The sequence below is a fragment of the Chelmon rostratus genome, chromosome 4 (genome assembly GCF_017976325.1).
Source record: "Chelmon rostratus isolate fCheRos1 chromosome 4, fCheRos1.pri, whole genome shotgun sequence".
Taxonomy (NCBI): domain Eukaryota; kingdom Metazoa; phylum Chordata; class Actinopteri; order Chaetodontiformes; family Chaetodontidae; genus Chelmon; species Chelmon rostratus.
This window is the reverse complement of record NC_055661.1, coordinates 29,526,218-29,540,602: the sequence shown is the minus strand read 5'-3', so window position 1 is coordinate 29,540,602 and position 14,385 is coordinate 29,526,218. Positions and strand designations below refer to the sequence as shown.

The 14,385-nt window shown below is 46.8% G+C and overlaps 1 protein-coding gene across 1 annotated transcript in view; it reads left to right on the top strand.

The window, feature by feature from the left end:
* The first annotated feature begins 1,642 nt into the window (after window positions 1–1,642).
* Window positions 1,643–14,385, top strand: part of frem1b (Fras1 related extracellular matrix 1b) — a 38,262-nt gene continuing 25,519 nt past the window's right edge. Inside the window, exons 1-14 of the mRNA XM_041935427.1 lie at window positions 1,643–1,858; window positions 1,979–2,073; window positions 2,449–2,705; window positions 3,166–3,365; window positions 4,053–4,376; window positions 5,236–5,344; window positions 5,483–5,614; window positions 8,572–8,916; window positions 10,226–10,368; window positions 10,473–10,669; window positions 10,818–10,908; window positions 11,602–11,769; window positions 12,004–12,212; window positions 13,773–13,866. Coding sequence (XP_041791361.1) covers window positions 1,643–1,858; window positions 1,979–2,073; window positions 2,449–2,705; window positions 3,166–3,365; window positions 4,053–4,376; window positions 5,236–5,344; window positions 5,483–5,614; window positions 8,572–8,916; window positions 10,226–10,368; window positions 10,473–10,669; window positions 10,818–10,908; window positions 11,602–11,769; window positions 12,004–12,212; window positions 13,773–13,866 — 2,580 coding nt within the window. The remainder of the gene's footprint in view (window positions 1,859–1,978; window positions 2,074–2,448; window positions 2,706–3,165; window positions 3,366–4,052; window positions 4,377–5,235; window positions 5,345–5,482; window positions 5,615–8,571; window positions 8,917–10,225; window positions 10,369–10,472; window positions 10,670–10,817; window positions 10,909–11,601; window positions 11,770–12,003; window positions 12,213–13,772; window positions 13,867–14,385) is intronic.

Here is a 14,385-nt window from a genome sequence, read left to right as displayed (position 1 = left end):
ATGCTCATGAAGCTGCGCTCGGTTGGTCGCATGAAAAGTGACAGAAGAGTTCGAGTCAAGAATGAGAAAGCTGAGAAGTTCAAACCGTGAGTCCTTTCTCGCCTCCACACAGCGAGCCAATCAGGGCGTGAAGGGGGGGTGAATGTCAGATTGTGGGTTTCGGACGGTCACAGAAGTCGTTGGATGCAGCCTCCCCCTTTTCTGACGTCGGACAGGTGTGGGCGGAGGGCTTTTCTTGCACTGTGGGAGCATCCAGCAGGCAGCTGTGATGGAGCGTACCAGCACCTTAACATGGGGAGTCACACAGGGGCCTGAGGTCACATGACAACATCGGCCCCCAGCTGGTTCAGACCTGCACTGTACTGTGTAAATCTGGAATTTAAATGAAAAACAATGCGTTATTTAAAAGCCTGAGCGGCAGACAGAGATCTCTGTGGACTGGAACCCGCCTCCCCATGAAAGGCCTGTTTCCACAGAGCAGCACCCAGAGGTTCACACATCCAGCCGAAGCCTCGAACTAACGAACCGATGCTCGTCTGGCCGGATGGGAAGTGACAGGCCGGCTCCAGTTGGTGCCCCGCTTTGATCCTGAAAACACCCTCCCCCGTCCTCCCCCGCTCCGCCCGTCCCATGCCATTTCCAGCACCTCCGCGGGGTCACGCAGATTAACCCCTTGTTTCCTGCAGTGGGCTTTAGTTTGAAGTGAAATGGAGGGTGAAAGCGTTTTCCGGCTGGGAGCGTGGAGCAGCGGGGGAAGACGGCTGGCCGGCCAGCTGCATGCTGGGAGTTTTTTTAAGTGTTTGGAGGATTTAGGGGAGTTTTGGTGTTGGGTAAGGGCAGTCGTAGGGCTTTGGAGCTGAGCAGTTGATCATTTTTAGCACTTTGAAGGGGTAGATGGTAACGCTGGAGAAGGTTCGGAGCTATTCAGTAAGTATTTTGAACATCAGACTCAGGGTCGAGGGAGGAGTCTGCGTGTTGGAGGTCAGGGGTCAGGTTTGTTAGCGTTTAAATGCATCAAATTTTGATTTGTTAAAGCTGGAGAGGCTCTTTAGTTGAGCATTAGTTTCATACATTAGCAGCTAAAAGATGTGACGCGGCGTCGCTCACAGTCTCACATCTCAACAAAATGATCACCAACTCTGCAGCTCAGTTCAGCCTTTTAGCCTCTTTAGTTCTGGCTTTGCAGCACATTTACTGCTCTGATAAACTCAGCGTCCACTGCTCTGCACCGGCCAGCAGATGGACAAACCAGAGCCAGAAGGACATTGATTATTGGACATATTACATCATCAGGTGGACACACACACACGACAGGATGGGATGGTCATGTTGGGCTGTGCTAGCTGCTTGCTAACACGTTAGACACAAACACGTTACAAGGTGATGATATGTTAGATGTTTGTGAACAGGAAAAACTGGTTACTGTTTTGGAGCAGCTGGCACATTCGTTTAAGCTCTTGTCTCGTCTGCAGGTCGTAGAGACACGGGACCAAAGTATGTGGGTGGAGGCAGACTGAATGGAAAGCCTGCAAAAGAACCTGCACTGATGCCCTCATCCTCCATCAGCTGTGGTTCACAACTTCACTTCAGAATAAAACTTTCCTCCTCAACCTTTGCAACAAGAGGACCTCGCTGATCCAAAATGGCTGCCGTCGGCGTGTTGTTGCTGCTGGTGGTGACGACCGTCTGCAGAGGGAGTCTGGTGGTGGTGAACTCGGGCGTGGAGGTCGCCAGGGGCCGATCGGCGTTCATCACAGAGAAGCAGCTGAAGATCAGCGTGGATCCGGCCGCGGACTGTAAGGTGGAGGCGGTGATGAACGAACCCGTCACTCAGAGAGTCGGGACGCTGACTCCACAGGTGAGGACACACCTGCCGTAGTAATCGAGTTAAGATGTTCAACAGTCGGCCGACGCTGTCTGCAGCACGAGCGAACCAGTACAGTGATTTTACTGGTGTCTTCTTCTGTGCTGTTTGCAGGTGTTTGACTGCAGCTTCCTGGAGGACGAAGTGAAATACGTCCACAATGGCAGTCCTCAGCTGGACGAGGACACGGTGATGCTGAGAGTCTACAGGTCAGTTAGCAGCAGTGAAGCGTTAGCGTTACAGGCAGTGACACTAGCACTAAAAGTACAGTACTAGTAGTAGTAGTGAAGTAAAACAGTTAGTGATCACGTAAGATGATCATGGGAAATACTTTAATCCATCTTTATACAAACAAACGTGATGTGAAGCTTCCAGAAGTTTCCTGCTGCAGTTCACAGTGAAGCTCCTCTCAAGCACTGGATGTTAGCACTGAGCTCCAGATTCAGTCTTGATTCAGAAAGTCCTGATTCTGTTCATTATGATTTGGTTCTTGGAGGTTCACTAATATCAGATAAATACCTTTTGGACTACTATGTGTTAAAAAACTTAAAGATGCTCTTTCAACATGCTGCATCTGTGTGGAGGTTCACGTCCTCAGACACGCTGGTGGAGACGGTCATTCTGCCGGTGCGGGTGGTGGACTCAGGGTCTGGCGTGGTGGAGTTGGGCAGCGCCCCGCTGGTTGTTCCTCAGTTCTACGGTTTATCCAACGCCATCGACAGCTCTGTCCTGAACATCCGGACCACGGCCGACCTGGTCTGCAGCGTCAGACTGACCACCGACACCAGGGTCCCCGCTCTGGGTCAGCTGGTGAGGGAGGAAGACGCCACACAGAGGAAGGGTACGTCATGTGTGCACAGATCATAGCACTGGCACAAGGTCGTGATGGGATTTAATGCTTTTTAAACCATGACAACAAGAAACACTGGTTTCTGATTGGCGGACTCATGCCCATCAAAAATACACATAAACATAAACATATACAGACATGACATCACCAGTATGAATTAGATGGATATTGTTTCTCTGGAATAAAAATAATGATAATTATAAACTGTATTTACTGTATGTAGCACTTTTCTAAATGTTACTTTATAATAAAACAAAGCTAAACAGAGAGAAATGGCAAAATGTGATCGTTTGTGAATACAAATAAAAATGCTGAAACACATAAAAAGTGAAATATATATTGAAAACAATAGAAACTATTAGACTAAATAAAACTAAACTGGGACATGGAATATGTTTGGTTTGTGCCTGATGGTTAAAACATGTCCACGGCTCGTCTGTCTGTCCTCCAGGCAGAGAGACAGCAGCGCTCTGTCCGGGGAACAAACCCTGTCTTCATGACGCCAAGGAGGTCCGTTTCCTCAAAACCAGCTGCCAGGACTTCCTGAGCTCCGGCCTGAAGTACCAGCACCTCAGCCCCCCATCACCGGAGATCGACTACATCCCCATCAGGGTGGAGCTGAGGGAGCAGGCCACCAGGGCCCTGCTGGAGGTATGGTGACGTCCAGAAACGGATGTGGAAGACATACAAATCCTCTCCTAAAGACAGAGAAAGCTTGACATTGATATTGGTGCCGTCAAATCTTCACTGCTCGTGAACTACAGCGTTGGAAATAATGAATTGGAGGAAGCAGCTTTTAGAGAAGAAGCTGTTTTAAGTGTTTTAATTGAAGAAAGTTGATGAACAGCAGATTCAGTCATATCCGAGTCGGATGTGGAAGTTTTCCAGGCGAGACGTTCGGAGGTTTATTGGCAGTCAGGAGGTGACATCCCACTTGGATGTACTTTTCTCAGCTCTGTGGATGTGGAAGGATGTGCAGCTGGAGGTTCTGCAGGGCTTTAAAAAACCCCAAAACACAACATGTTGGAACCATTTTTTCTCTGCTTGTTAGCACGTGAACACGTGTCTTTATGACAAACAGCTGTCATTCCTAACACATCTGATTGTCTCTTCTCTTGCTTACTCTTCAACACCACCTATAACAGTGCGGCAGTACGTGTTGATTTCTACGTGCTATATATATATGTTGTGTTAAAACATATGTTTGTCCCAAAGAGACGCAGATTTAAACAAATTGGGAGGAAAAAGAAGAAAAGGGAAAGCTGCTAAGATTAAAATCATGTAGAACCAAGAGGCACTTCATCTTTGACCTTCGCTGTCGCGTCCCTTTGCTCCCAGGCACAGTCGGTGTGGTTGCCGGTTCTGATCCACGGTGCGATGCAGAACCAGCCGCCCCAGGCCGCCTTCATGGCCTCCTTCATCCTGGAGGTGGACCAGTTCATCCTCACCCCACTCACCACCGCCACCCTGGATGCCAAAGACCACGAGACGCCGCAGGAGAAGCTGGTCTTCCAGGTGACCACCCCGCCCGCCGAGGGCTACGTCACCCACCTGGACGACCACACTAAGCCCGTCACGTCCTTCACCTGGCTGGATCTCCATGAGATGAAGGTGGCCTACCAGCCACCCAACAGCAGCCAATCACACCGCAGGAATTATGAGGTACTGGAGGCTATGCCAATTTTTATGCTAATGATAATTATGATAAAAGATAAAGAGAGACTAAAAACATTAAAAGTCTATATCTCAAATAAGATACACGGTTAATAACCCAAATCAAACTGCTTTAGTGTAGCAGCAAAACTTTTAGCTAACCTGAACCAAATAGCTTTAGTTACTTAACTGACCAGTCAGCTAACCTGATTCAAACTCATTTAGCTACTAAGCTAAACTGTTAGCTAACCTGCTCCAAGCTTTTTTGCTGCTAAACAGAAAATTTGGCAAACCTGAATCAAACCGCTTCTTGAAGGTAAATGTTAGCTAACTTGACAGAAAAGCTTCTTTAACTACTAAAACAAACACCTTGCTAACCTCAACCAAGCTAAACTAGCCGTTGGATGAAGGCTCTCAGTTTCTGTTATTATCTGGCAAAATAAAAACTACTAAAAGCCATGAAGATACAAAGCTCTGTCAGTTGTGTTGCTGCCAACTGTGAGTCAGTATCATGTAGCTCCTGCAACTTTCCGAATCGGACAACTAGTTACTGTTGACAACGGTTATCTGTTCTTAATAGCTGAGCTAGCTAATTGACCAGCTAGCTAGCTCGTAGCATAGCATTGTCATCAATGCTATCACAATGCAAAGCTAAGGACTGGAACCTGCAGTCACTCTCAAGTTTATTAAACAACTAAACGTGAGTTATTCCTTTTTGAGGATAAGTTTTATCAAATATTTTCAATTATATGAATTTGGAAAACACACAAAATGCATAATTTCCATGTATTATTCAAACTGTTTCATGTTCTCTTATGGTCACATATTAGATTTTCAGTCATATAATATTCTGTTAATCTTCTCTGAGGTGGAGTTCCAGGCTATAGATGGTTCCTATATGACCAGCCCGCCCATCATGGTCCACATCTCCATCAGGGCAGCTGAAACAAACGCACCCAGAGTCTCCTGGAACATGGGTAAGGAAACAACTTCTCGGGAGAATATCCCACTGATTTACCCCCGAAAAATGTTATAATCTAACTTAAGCACATGTGTGTAACGTACACTTTAAAGGGCTTTTGTGCTCAGATTTGTTTTCCTCTGCGGTGTCTCAGGTTTGGACCTGTTGGAGGGTCAGTCCAGACCAATCACATGGGAGGAGCTGCAGATAGTCGACAGCGACAACATCGATGCCGTGTACCTGGTGGCTGTGGATGGACCTCTTCATGGACGCCTCAGTGTCAGAGGTGAGGGTCAAAGGTCACAGGGCACCTTCGCCCTTCATTTCAGCAGTGGCTGCACTTTAGTTAACCATAATCTGTTAGTTAGTTTAAATCCCTTAAAACAAAGTATGTGGTGTCCTGTTCACACCAGCAGCTGTTTCCTTAACATGTGAATATTTAAAGGTTTAAAGCCCAGAGCATCTGGATCGCCTCAGCACATTCCTGATTGGACGCAGCACGTAAACTGGGTGTCGACTGATGATGGAAAGTAGCAGAATTGACATTTATCCTCATGCAGTTCGCTGATGGAGTCCCGTTTCTTTAAGGGAGAACCCCAGTTCGCCCTGAAACCGATCCTCTGTGCTCGTACCTCAGTCCTTTAATCCCGTGCTGGTATTCCGACACACGCTGGGTTGGGAATTCCCGGAGAGCATCGCCTGGCCTTTTCCGCCCTTTTTCCTCCATGTGTCGCCCCATCCGCCAGGGACTGCGGTGTGGCTGGGGAAGCATATGTCTAGTGGCTCTGCATGTGTTTCCTAATCAGGTGTAAAATGGGGCCGTGGCCACTTTGCCAGGGGCCGTGGCAGCATGGAGGCCGCTGCTGCCTCCCTCTCCGTCCACGTCTGGCCCTTCCAGCCCAGCGCGTTGGGGGACGGACTCTTTGTCTCAAACGGGGAGAGGGACCAAGCAGATTGGAGGAACTTATGTCATTTCATGCCGTCGTGCACAGGGAGCAGATGCACTGTCCCCAAACAGGTTTTCATGCTACCAGCTAGGAGGAGGCGGCGAGGGAGGGGGGGGTGAGGTGGCAGGAGCGCAGGCGGCCCGAGGGGCTCAGGCAGGGAGTTAACCTTTCATGGCTGCTTTAGACATGTAGAAGCAGAGAGGGGGAGGGAGGTGTGTTTTGAACTGATTCTCTGGCTCATTTCATCACATTTGTGGAACAACGAGCTGATATTTAACATGTGATCTCTCTCTTATTTAGAGACGTCCACAAATAATCCTCATGACCTGCCGAAGAGCCTCGCAGCGGGCTTTCACGGCGGACTCAGACAGTTCAGACGTTAATTCAGCTTCTGAGTACGAACTGCTGTGGCCTAAGCTTTCTTCTGTCCTTATTCCATTACAGACCATAATAACCAGCATGTTAGTGATGGAATGGAGGATTTAGACCAGTGTTTTTCAGCCTCTTTGGCTTGTGACCCATTTGTTGAGGCCTGAGGGCGTTGAAGTGTTCAGTATTTGATGAGGATTCGTCATTGAATTAGAAAATGAACACAAACGATTGGATGACTTTCCTTCGTTTCTCCATATATTCTGCCTTTGTTTTTACCATCAACCATCTCAAACTGTACAGACAAACCTTATTTAACAGCGCAGTGTAGTAGTTGGATGGTTGTTGAAACTTTTGTCCCACTGGGCAGGTTTCCACCCCCCCGCCCCTCCATGTTGGGCAGCAGCACCTGCTCCAGCATCATTTTATCGCCTCGGTTTGGACTCTTGTTTATCTGCCGCTCTTGTTAAGTAGGAACAAAGCTGACAAAAGTTTGGCTTGCTCTCCACACATGTATGGGGCCTGTAGGAAGCAGTTAGTGGTTCCTCCGGTGGAGTCGTGTCCCTGAGGAGGGCGCCGCTGACCCTCCATGCTGCGATTCAGGGGCGACGAAGCTGCAGCGCGGGGACAGTCACTGCAGGCTCGGTCCAACGCCTTCAGCCAAATGGATGGCTGCCTGTCCTGCTGCACACACACACACACACACACACACACAGTCCTCCCATCCCATTTTTCCTTTATGGGCCTGTTGCCCAACGCCACCTTTGGGCCCAATTACCAAGTTGTTTCCATCAGTTGGACCAGTAGCCGGTTTCCCTCGGTAAAGTTGCTAATGAGGTTCGGGCTCGCGACCGTTCGTCGCTCAATCTGTCTGCTGACCTTGCCCTTCTGTCTCTCTGGCACGCACAGGGAGACAGGAAGCCCCCATCCTGGCAACCGGGCGGCCACCGGGAAGGACGCCATGTTTTACCCCACCGGTGTTCACAGCACAAACCCCAGCCAGCGCCTCGTGGTGCCTTCAGGCGCTAAGAGAAACTTGTTATTTCCAAGTGACAATGGGAGAAAAAACAGTGCATGTGTTGGAGACGGTAATTGAATCAAAGTGCGAAGCTTTGGCTGGAAACGGAGCCGTCCGCCGACAACAACACATGTCCGCCAGTAGGCCGCCAGTCATGTGACGCTCTGCTTTTAGTGTTAGCATGATGTACAGTGTGAGGAAGGCCAGCCAGCAGCAGAGAGCTGACAGATGGACACGGCCTACATTTCATTAATGTAGGACATAGAAGTTTTTCATGTTCAGTCCAACTCTTCTTACTGACAAACAGGCTCCACAGTCTGTATTCACAGCACAAATCAGCTGCTCAGAACACAATTTACTGACACTAAAACCACTCATTTGTGCAGCTAAAACTATTACTTTACTACTTTAATCACATACATTTCAGAAGAATTTGTCCAAATATTTCTTCTTTTAATCTGGTGACTAAAACAAATCACATAAATGTAATTTTAAGATGCTTCTTTGGTTGCAGCGTTCGGGCTGAGTGATGTGGTTGAAATCAATAATCACAATAATGAAAAGAATATTTTTACAATGTAAATATAGATTCACGAAGCAAATGCATGAAAAGTCACATTTAAAACATTAACATATTTAAATGTATGTTTCAGGTGATGGATCGGGTACCACTGTTATGAATCCATTAAATAATTAAAATCATGGTTTTATGATCATTATCACATGATCATGTGATCATATGATGATGTCACAATTTCACTGAAAAGTCATTCAATGCTTTTATTGGATCACAGTTGTTTCCCCTGTGAATTTTATTCTGAAGCTTCTGAAAGCTTCTGTTTACCTGTAATGAAAGTCTCCTCAGGTGTGAACTGCAGGTACAGTCTCGTGGTGTTTCCTGTGTCTCAGGTGGGAAGGCCTTCATGTTTCGCGTGCGGGACCTGCGGGACGGCGTGGTCGTCTACCATCACTCCGACAGCGACACCACCCGTGACCACGTCGTCTTCCGCATCAGTGACGGCCGTCACAGCACCCGCCACAAGTTCCCCATCAACATCCTGCCTAAAGACGACTCCCCGCCCTTCCTCATCAACAACGTGGCGGTGGAGGTGCAGGAGGGCGGGGCCGTGAGGCTGGAGGAGTACATGCTGCTAGCGTCCGACCTGGACTCCAGCGACGACTACATCCTGTACCAGATGGTCTCCAGCCCCAGGGCGGGGCAGCTGGTCAGGAAGACCTCCACCTACGAGACAGGTGAGGGCGGGAAATCGAAAAATAAACACAAAGAACTCGTCTTGATGAAAGGTCAGAGGGCGTGTTTGGTTTGCTTTAAAGGTCAAAGGTCATGACTGATCAGAATTTAAAGTTTTCTAAATATCAGGCCTTGATTTTAGTTTAATGTTCGTTCATTTAAACCGAGACGTTATATCAACATTTATCAGTTATTTCAAGTCTGAATCGTGTTTAACAACAAAATATGATGTTTTTAACATTAAGTGATAAATGTTAGATAATATACGTAATAAAATGTAAAGTGAGACTGAACCTCTCTGCTGGTTGAAGCCTTTTCTTAAAAAACACTTTCAGCTTGAACTTTCACCTGCTGCAGCTTGTTCACATTTAATTCTGTTAGAATAAGTCAGTGCAGGAGTTCAGCCTCAGGTGTTCAGGTTTTAAGGTGGAATGAGTGAAAATGTGCTGCCTGGTGTCGCAGGTCCAGTCAGCTGATGCTTGTTGTTAAAGCTTAATTTCATGCATCAGTTGTTTCTATTACAGCAGCTCACCTGACAGCCAGGTGATGAAACGAGAGCACAGAGAGCGTTATGTCATGAAAACCAAACGTTTCTTTTTATTTATCCTCAGAAAGGACATAAAAACATTCAATTTGACAGTTTGCTAAAATAAATAAGGAACATCTGCTCTCTTCTAAATAAAATCCATCAAATTAAAGAAGTTGTGCTCGACTTTAAGATAATACAGTTTACTTTATTTCCAGGTTTTAAGGCTGTCTTGCTTTTATCGGTTTCTTTTGTGAACATTTTCATTTTTTCTAGCTTCAGATGTAAATGACATTAAATACTAAACACAGAAAAAAAAACATTCATCCACGAGTCAGAGCAAAAAACAACCACAAGCAAATTTCAACTCTTTGAGCCTCAAAACACAGTATAATCAGATCACTCCCATTACATTTTTATTATTCTTGGCAGGTGGATTTTATTCTCTGTCTTATTTCACTTTAATTTTCTGTTTTCTGTTCACTCTCTTTCCTTTTCTTCATCTTGTTTTTTTATGTGAAGCACTCAATTTCTTTGTTGTAAATCACTTTGAGCTGCAATTCTTGTATGAAAGGTATGCAGATAATGTGTATTATTATTCCATTTCATGCTGAGCTCTTCAGGTAATCTCTCAGTGATCTGAGCTGAAGTTCAGATCACTGTTGATATGACAGACTGCAGATCGTCTCAGTCTCTCTCACCTGCTCGCTGCACACAGCAGCAGGTCTGTATTCACGTTTTCTGTTCGCGCTCGTCATCTCGTCGTCGTCAATCTGTTCACGCAGGAGCTCCGGTGGACAGTTTCCTGCAGAGAGATCTGATCCAGGGTCAGATCTACTACCAGCACTCGGGGGAGGAACGGTTTGAAGACTCTTTTGACTTAACGCTGTCCGACAGCCACCAGCCGCCCAACCTCTCCCAGACATACGTGAGTACGTCCGGCCTGAGAGCAGCGACGTGTCCTCAGACTCCTCTCATCGCAGTGTAGAAGTCATCCTGCCACACTAACCCCTCTCCTCCCTGTGGATCCAGACGGTGGTGGTCCATGTTTTCCCGGTGAAAGACCAGCTGCCGGTGGAGGTTTCCGGCAGCGCCCGCTCTCTGACGGTGAAGGAGACGGAGGTGGTTTACATCACTCAGGCTCACCTCCACTTCACCGACAGAGAGCATCCAGACACAGACCTGACCTACGTCATCACACAGCCCTGCTTCAGCCCACTGCATCCTGGGTAAGGACAGGGAAGGACTCCCCCTGTTTAGCCTAGCTTAGCACACAGCTGGGGGAAAGTGCTGTCTCGGCGGTTCTGATGCTCTGTGGAAACAGGCGTTGATCCTGAAATGAAACTGAACCTCGTTTTTATTCTTTTTAATGTTCAGGCTGATGGATGCAGGACGTCTGTTCTACACCGACAGCACCAACGGCATGAAGAAAGACCACATGGTGCCGGTGTTGAAGTCCTTCACACAGGTTTGAAACACACAGACACAGATTTACTGCATCCTGAAGCAGGATCCTACTCAGGGCTGGATTCACTCCTGCCACGAGAAGGTGTTTCATGAAGATTATCATATATTTCCACGTAGATGCGATATTGACTCAAAAATGATCAGATGATTAAAACAACAGTCCCTCCAGGTCCGCCTCAGAGCTTTTGATCAGCAGATGGAGTTTGTCCAGTTGACAGAACTGAAGGTGCTCAGATTTCCTTTTTTCTGAGCTCTGAGGATTTCTCGTCCCCATTAGCTTCAACGTTTGGCTTCAGAGTTCATCCTTGATCTCAGAGACAGCAGGAGATGAAACGAACTCACCTAAAAGTCCATTTACTTCACTTCACTTCACCATGAAAACTGCATTCCTGGGTACATATACTGTGTTGAAAACTGAAGTAAAAGCAGTAGTAAAGTAAAAGGTTTCTGCTCTAAAATTATAAAGAAATCCAAGATTTTAAGACTGGCAGATATTTTTAATAAGCACAGTTTGCACTGAAAATGCATCAAATTTAACTGTTCTCATATTTTTTGAATGTAAAATGTTCGGAGGCCTGAACAAAAAATCGCCAGCTGTTGACGTCTCCCTCTGAGTCTGTGGAGAATTTGTAACAGAATTTAAGAAAAGTACTCGAGTAAATGTACTCAGTTACTGTCTCCTGTGCTCTCCCAGCATGCAGTGAACCACATGAAAGTGGCCTTCATGCCCCCCGTGGAGGACATCGGCCCGGAGACGCTGTTCGTCCAGTTTGTCTTCTCCGTCAGCGACCACCACGGTGGCACCGTCTCTGGCCTCCTCTTCAACATCTCCGTCACCCCCGTGGACGACCAGGCGCCAGAGGTCAGAGGTCAAACACAGACTGAGCCTTATGATGAATGTGGTCTTGGTGCATATGATGATCCCTGACTGGAGGTTCTGTGCTTGAACTTTTTAAATGTTCTCTTCCTCAAAGTGAACATTCAGTAAACTTTATTTTTTGTTCACTTCAGCTCCTCTCGAAGGCAGATTTCAGAATTTCTCATGACGTTTGAATATTTTTGACCCTTGTTGGTTGATCCTCTGTGTGGTTGTCAGGCCTTCACCAACGTGCTGCGGGTGGAGGAGGGTGGAGGGGCCTTTGTGACGGAGGAGCACCTCCTGGTTCAGGACCAGGACAGTCTGGAGGAGGCACTGAGGGCGGAGGTTGAGAGGACGGCCCGCCACGGCCGGCTGGAGCTGCAGGGCCGAACGCTGCAGCAGGGAGACAGATTCACCCTGCAGGACCTGAGAGGACTGAGACTCCGGTCAGACACAGTGGGCTGGTTTTAAGATTAGTGTCAGACTCAGGTTTACTCAGCTTGGACTTGGAGAATACAGAAACAAAAAAGAAAGAGGCTTTCATTTCTGAGACAAACTCAAAACCTACTCGTTTAATGGCAGGCTTTTAATGTGAAAAACATCAGGAAGAGCTGCCGATGACATCGATGAGAAGTACTCAAAGAATCAGACAATTACACTGACTCCAGCTGCAGTGTTTTTCAGCCTGCCTCTGGCTTTCTAACCAGCTTTTATCCGAGAATTTGCAGCGTAGAAACAGAAAGTCTGAATTCTGAGCTGGAGGTGTGCCGAGCAGAAAGGTGCACGAAGCCTGAACCAGGTGTTTTCGTCGTGAATCATTTCATAGTTTCCATGTGCAGATGTTGTTGAGAGAAACCTACCCAACCTGTCAGGCTGGGGTCAGGGTCTGGGGAATGTTGTGTGTGATGACAGTTGAACTGCAGAGCTGATACATGAGTCTACATGAGGGTTTAGATGGTGGATTAAACAGGGTCTTCAAAAACAAAAATAAGACCCAGGTTTTAATGAACTGCGGTCCAATAATATACTGATGTAATTCAAGCGGAGGTTCTTGTTCTGGTTTGCTGGATCACTGACTGCAGCTTCGTGGAGACCAAACATGATCAAAGCCGTGTGAATATTACAGAGAGCTAACGCTAATTAGACGGCTCCATCCTGCAGGTACCTGAGTACACAGTGCAGACATGCTGACCCACGTGTACTTGATTCCTCTGTAAACTGTTGTTCTGCACCTCTTTTAATGGATTATAGTGGATTTTATGTTTACTGAGTCCATGTCACCGCACTCACTGATCCAGGAGCTGAACCCACAGTCACATAAACTAAAACCTCAGCAGGAAATAACACATTCAGTCAGGCCTGTGATTTGGAAGTGGATATTTTAATGAAGGTGTATGAGTGTGATGGGTCTTTGTGCTCTCGGATCGTCTGAGACTGTTGGCGTCAGTTGTCAGGCTCTCTCTTCTGGCATGCAGCCTCAGTTCACTCCAACAAACCTAAAAACTGGACCTGATGGGACCCCTCCCTGCCTTTCAGGCCTGGTCTCACCAGCTGGTGGAGTCAACACAATGACTGTATGTGTTCACGGGCAAAGCACATCCAAGGAAAGCTAAACTTGTTGAACTTTGACCTGCACATTCACGACATTGACCAGCAGGTTGGCCGTCATGACTGAGCTGAGAGTCCGAAATGGAGGATGCTAACGTAGCTTCTTAGCTGTGAGCCACCATTCAGTGTAATTGAAGCTCCCCTGCTGGAGCACAATCACAGCACAGACCGGGTGTGCAGGCAGTTATGTTATTTTAATTATTTATGTCCACGGTACAAACTTTAGAATAAATTCTGTGAACTTGTGTGAATGGCCGCGCTAAGCTAACAAGCTAGCTGAGTTTGCTAAGGGACCGCTAACAGGTTTGTTATGAGTAATGATGATGAGTAATCATTGTGTGGTGACCAACATCTGTAAAACTTGGATGATAAGCATGTGACGGCTCTTTGTGTTGCAGGTACATCCACGATGACTCCGAGACCACGGCGGATGAAGTCGATCTAAAGGTGACGGACGGTGTGAACTCAGCCGATGTCGTGCTGCTGATACAGGTGAGTTACCTGCCGCCAGGACTGACGGGACATCATCAATCAACATCCTGCGAGTGACGTACATCATCAGAGCTGCTGCTTATATCTGACATCCAACATTTGATATTTGACAGGTGTATGTTGTCGTAGTTACACCCCCAATCACTTTGTTTTTAACCTTCTTGAGGTAATTTTAGTGATCTTTGAGTTGGTGGAGGGAAATATCACCAAGTTATGATAAAATATTTAGATTATGTAAGAAGCTGTGGGAAATATTTGTACTTTTGATCAGCTGACACCTAATGCTGACCAGATGATGGAAGGTTTTTCAGACAGACTGATTTCAGAGACCACTTCCTGCTCATAGTTTAAATGTGAATGTTGATCTTTTCAGCTGACCTCATGGACAAAAATTATTATTCCAACCAGCCTTATTCATACCAGCGTGCAAAGTTTTGTCAGCACTTTTCCACTACATTTCTTAATTACATTGAGTCAATTAAAAAATCCAGATGTGATCTAGTTTCCTCAGACTCTCTG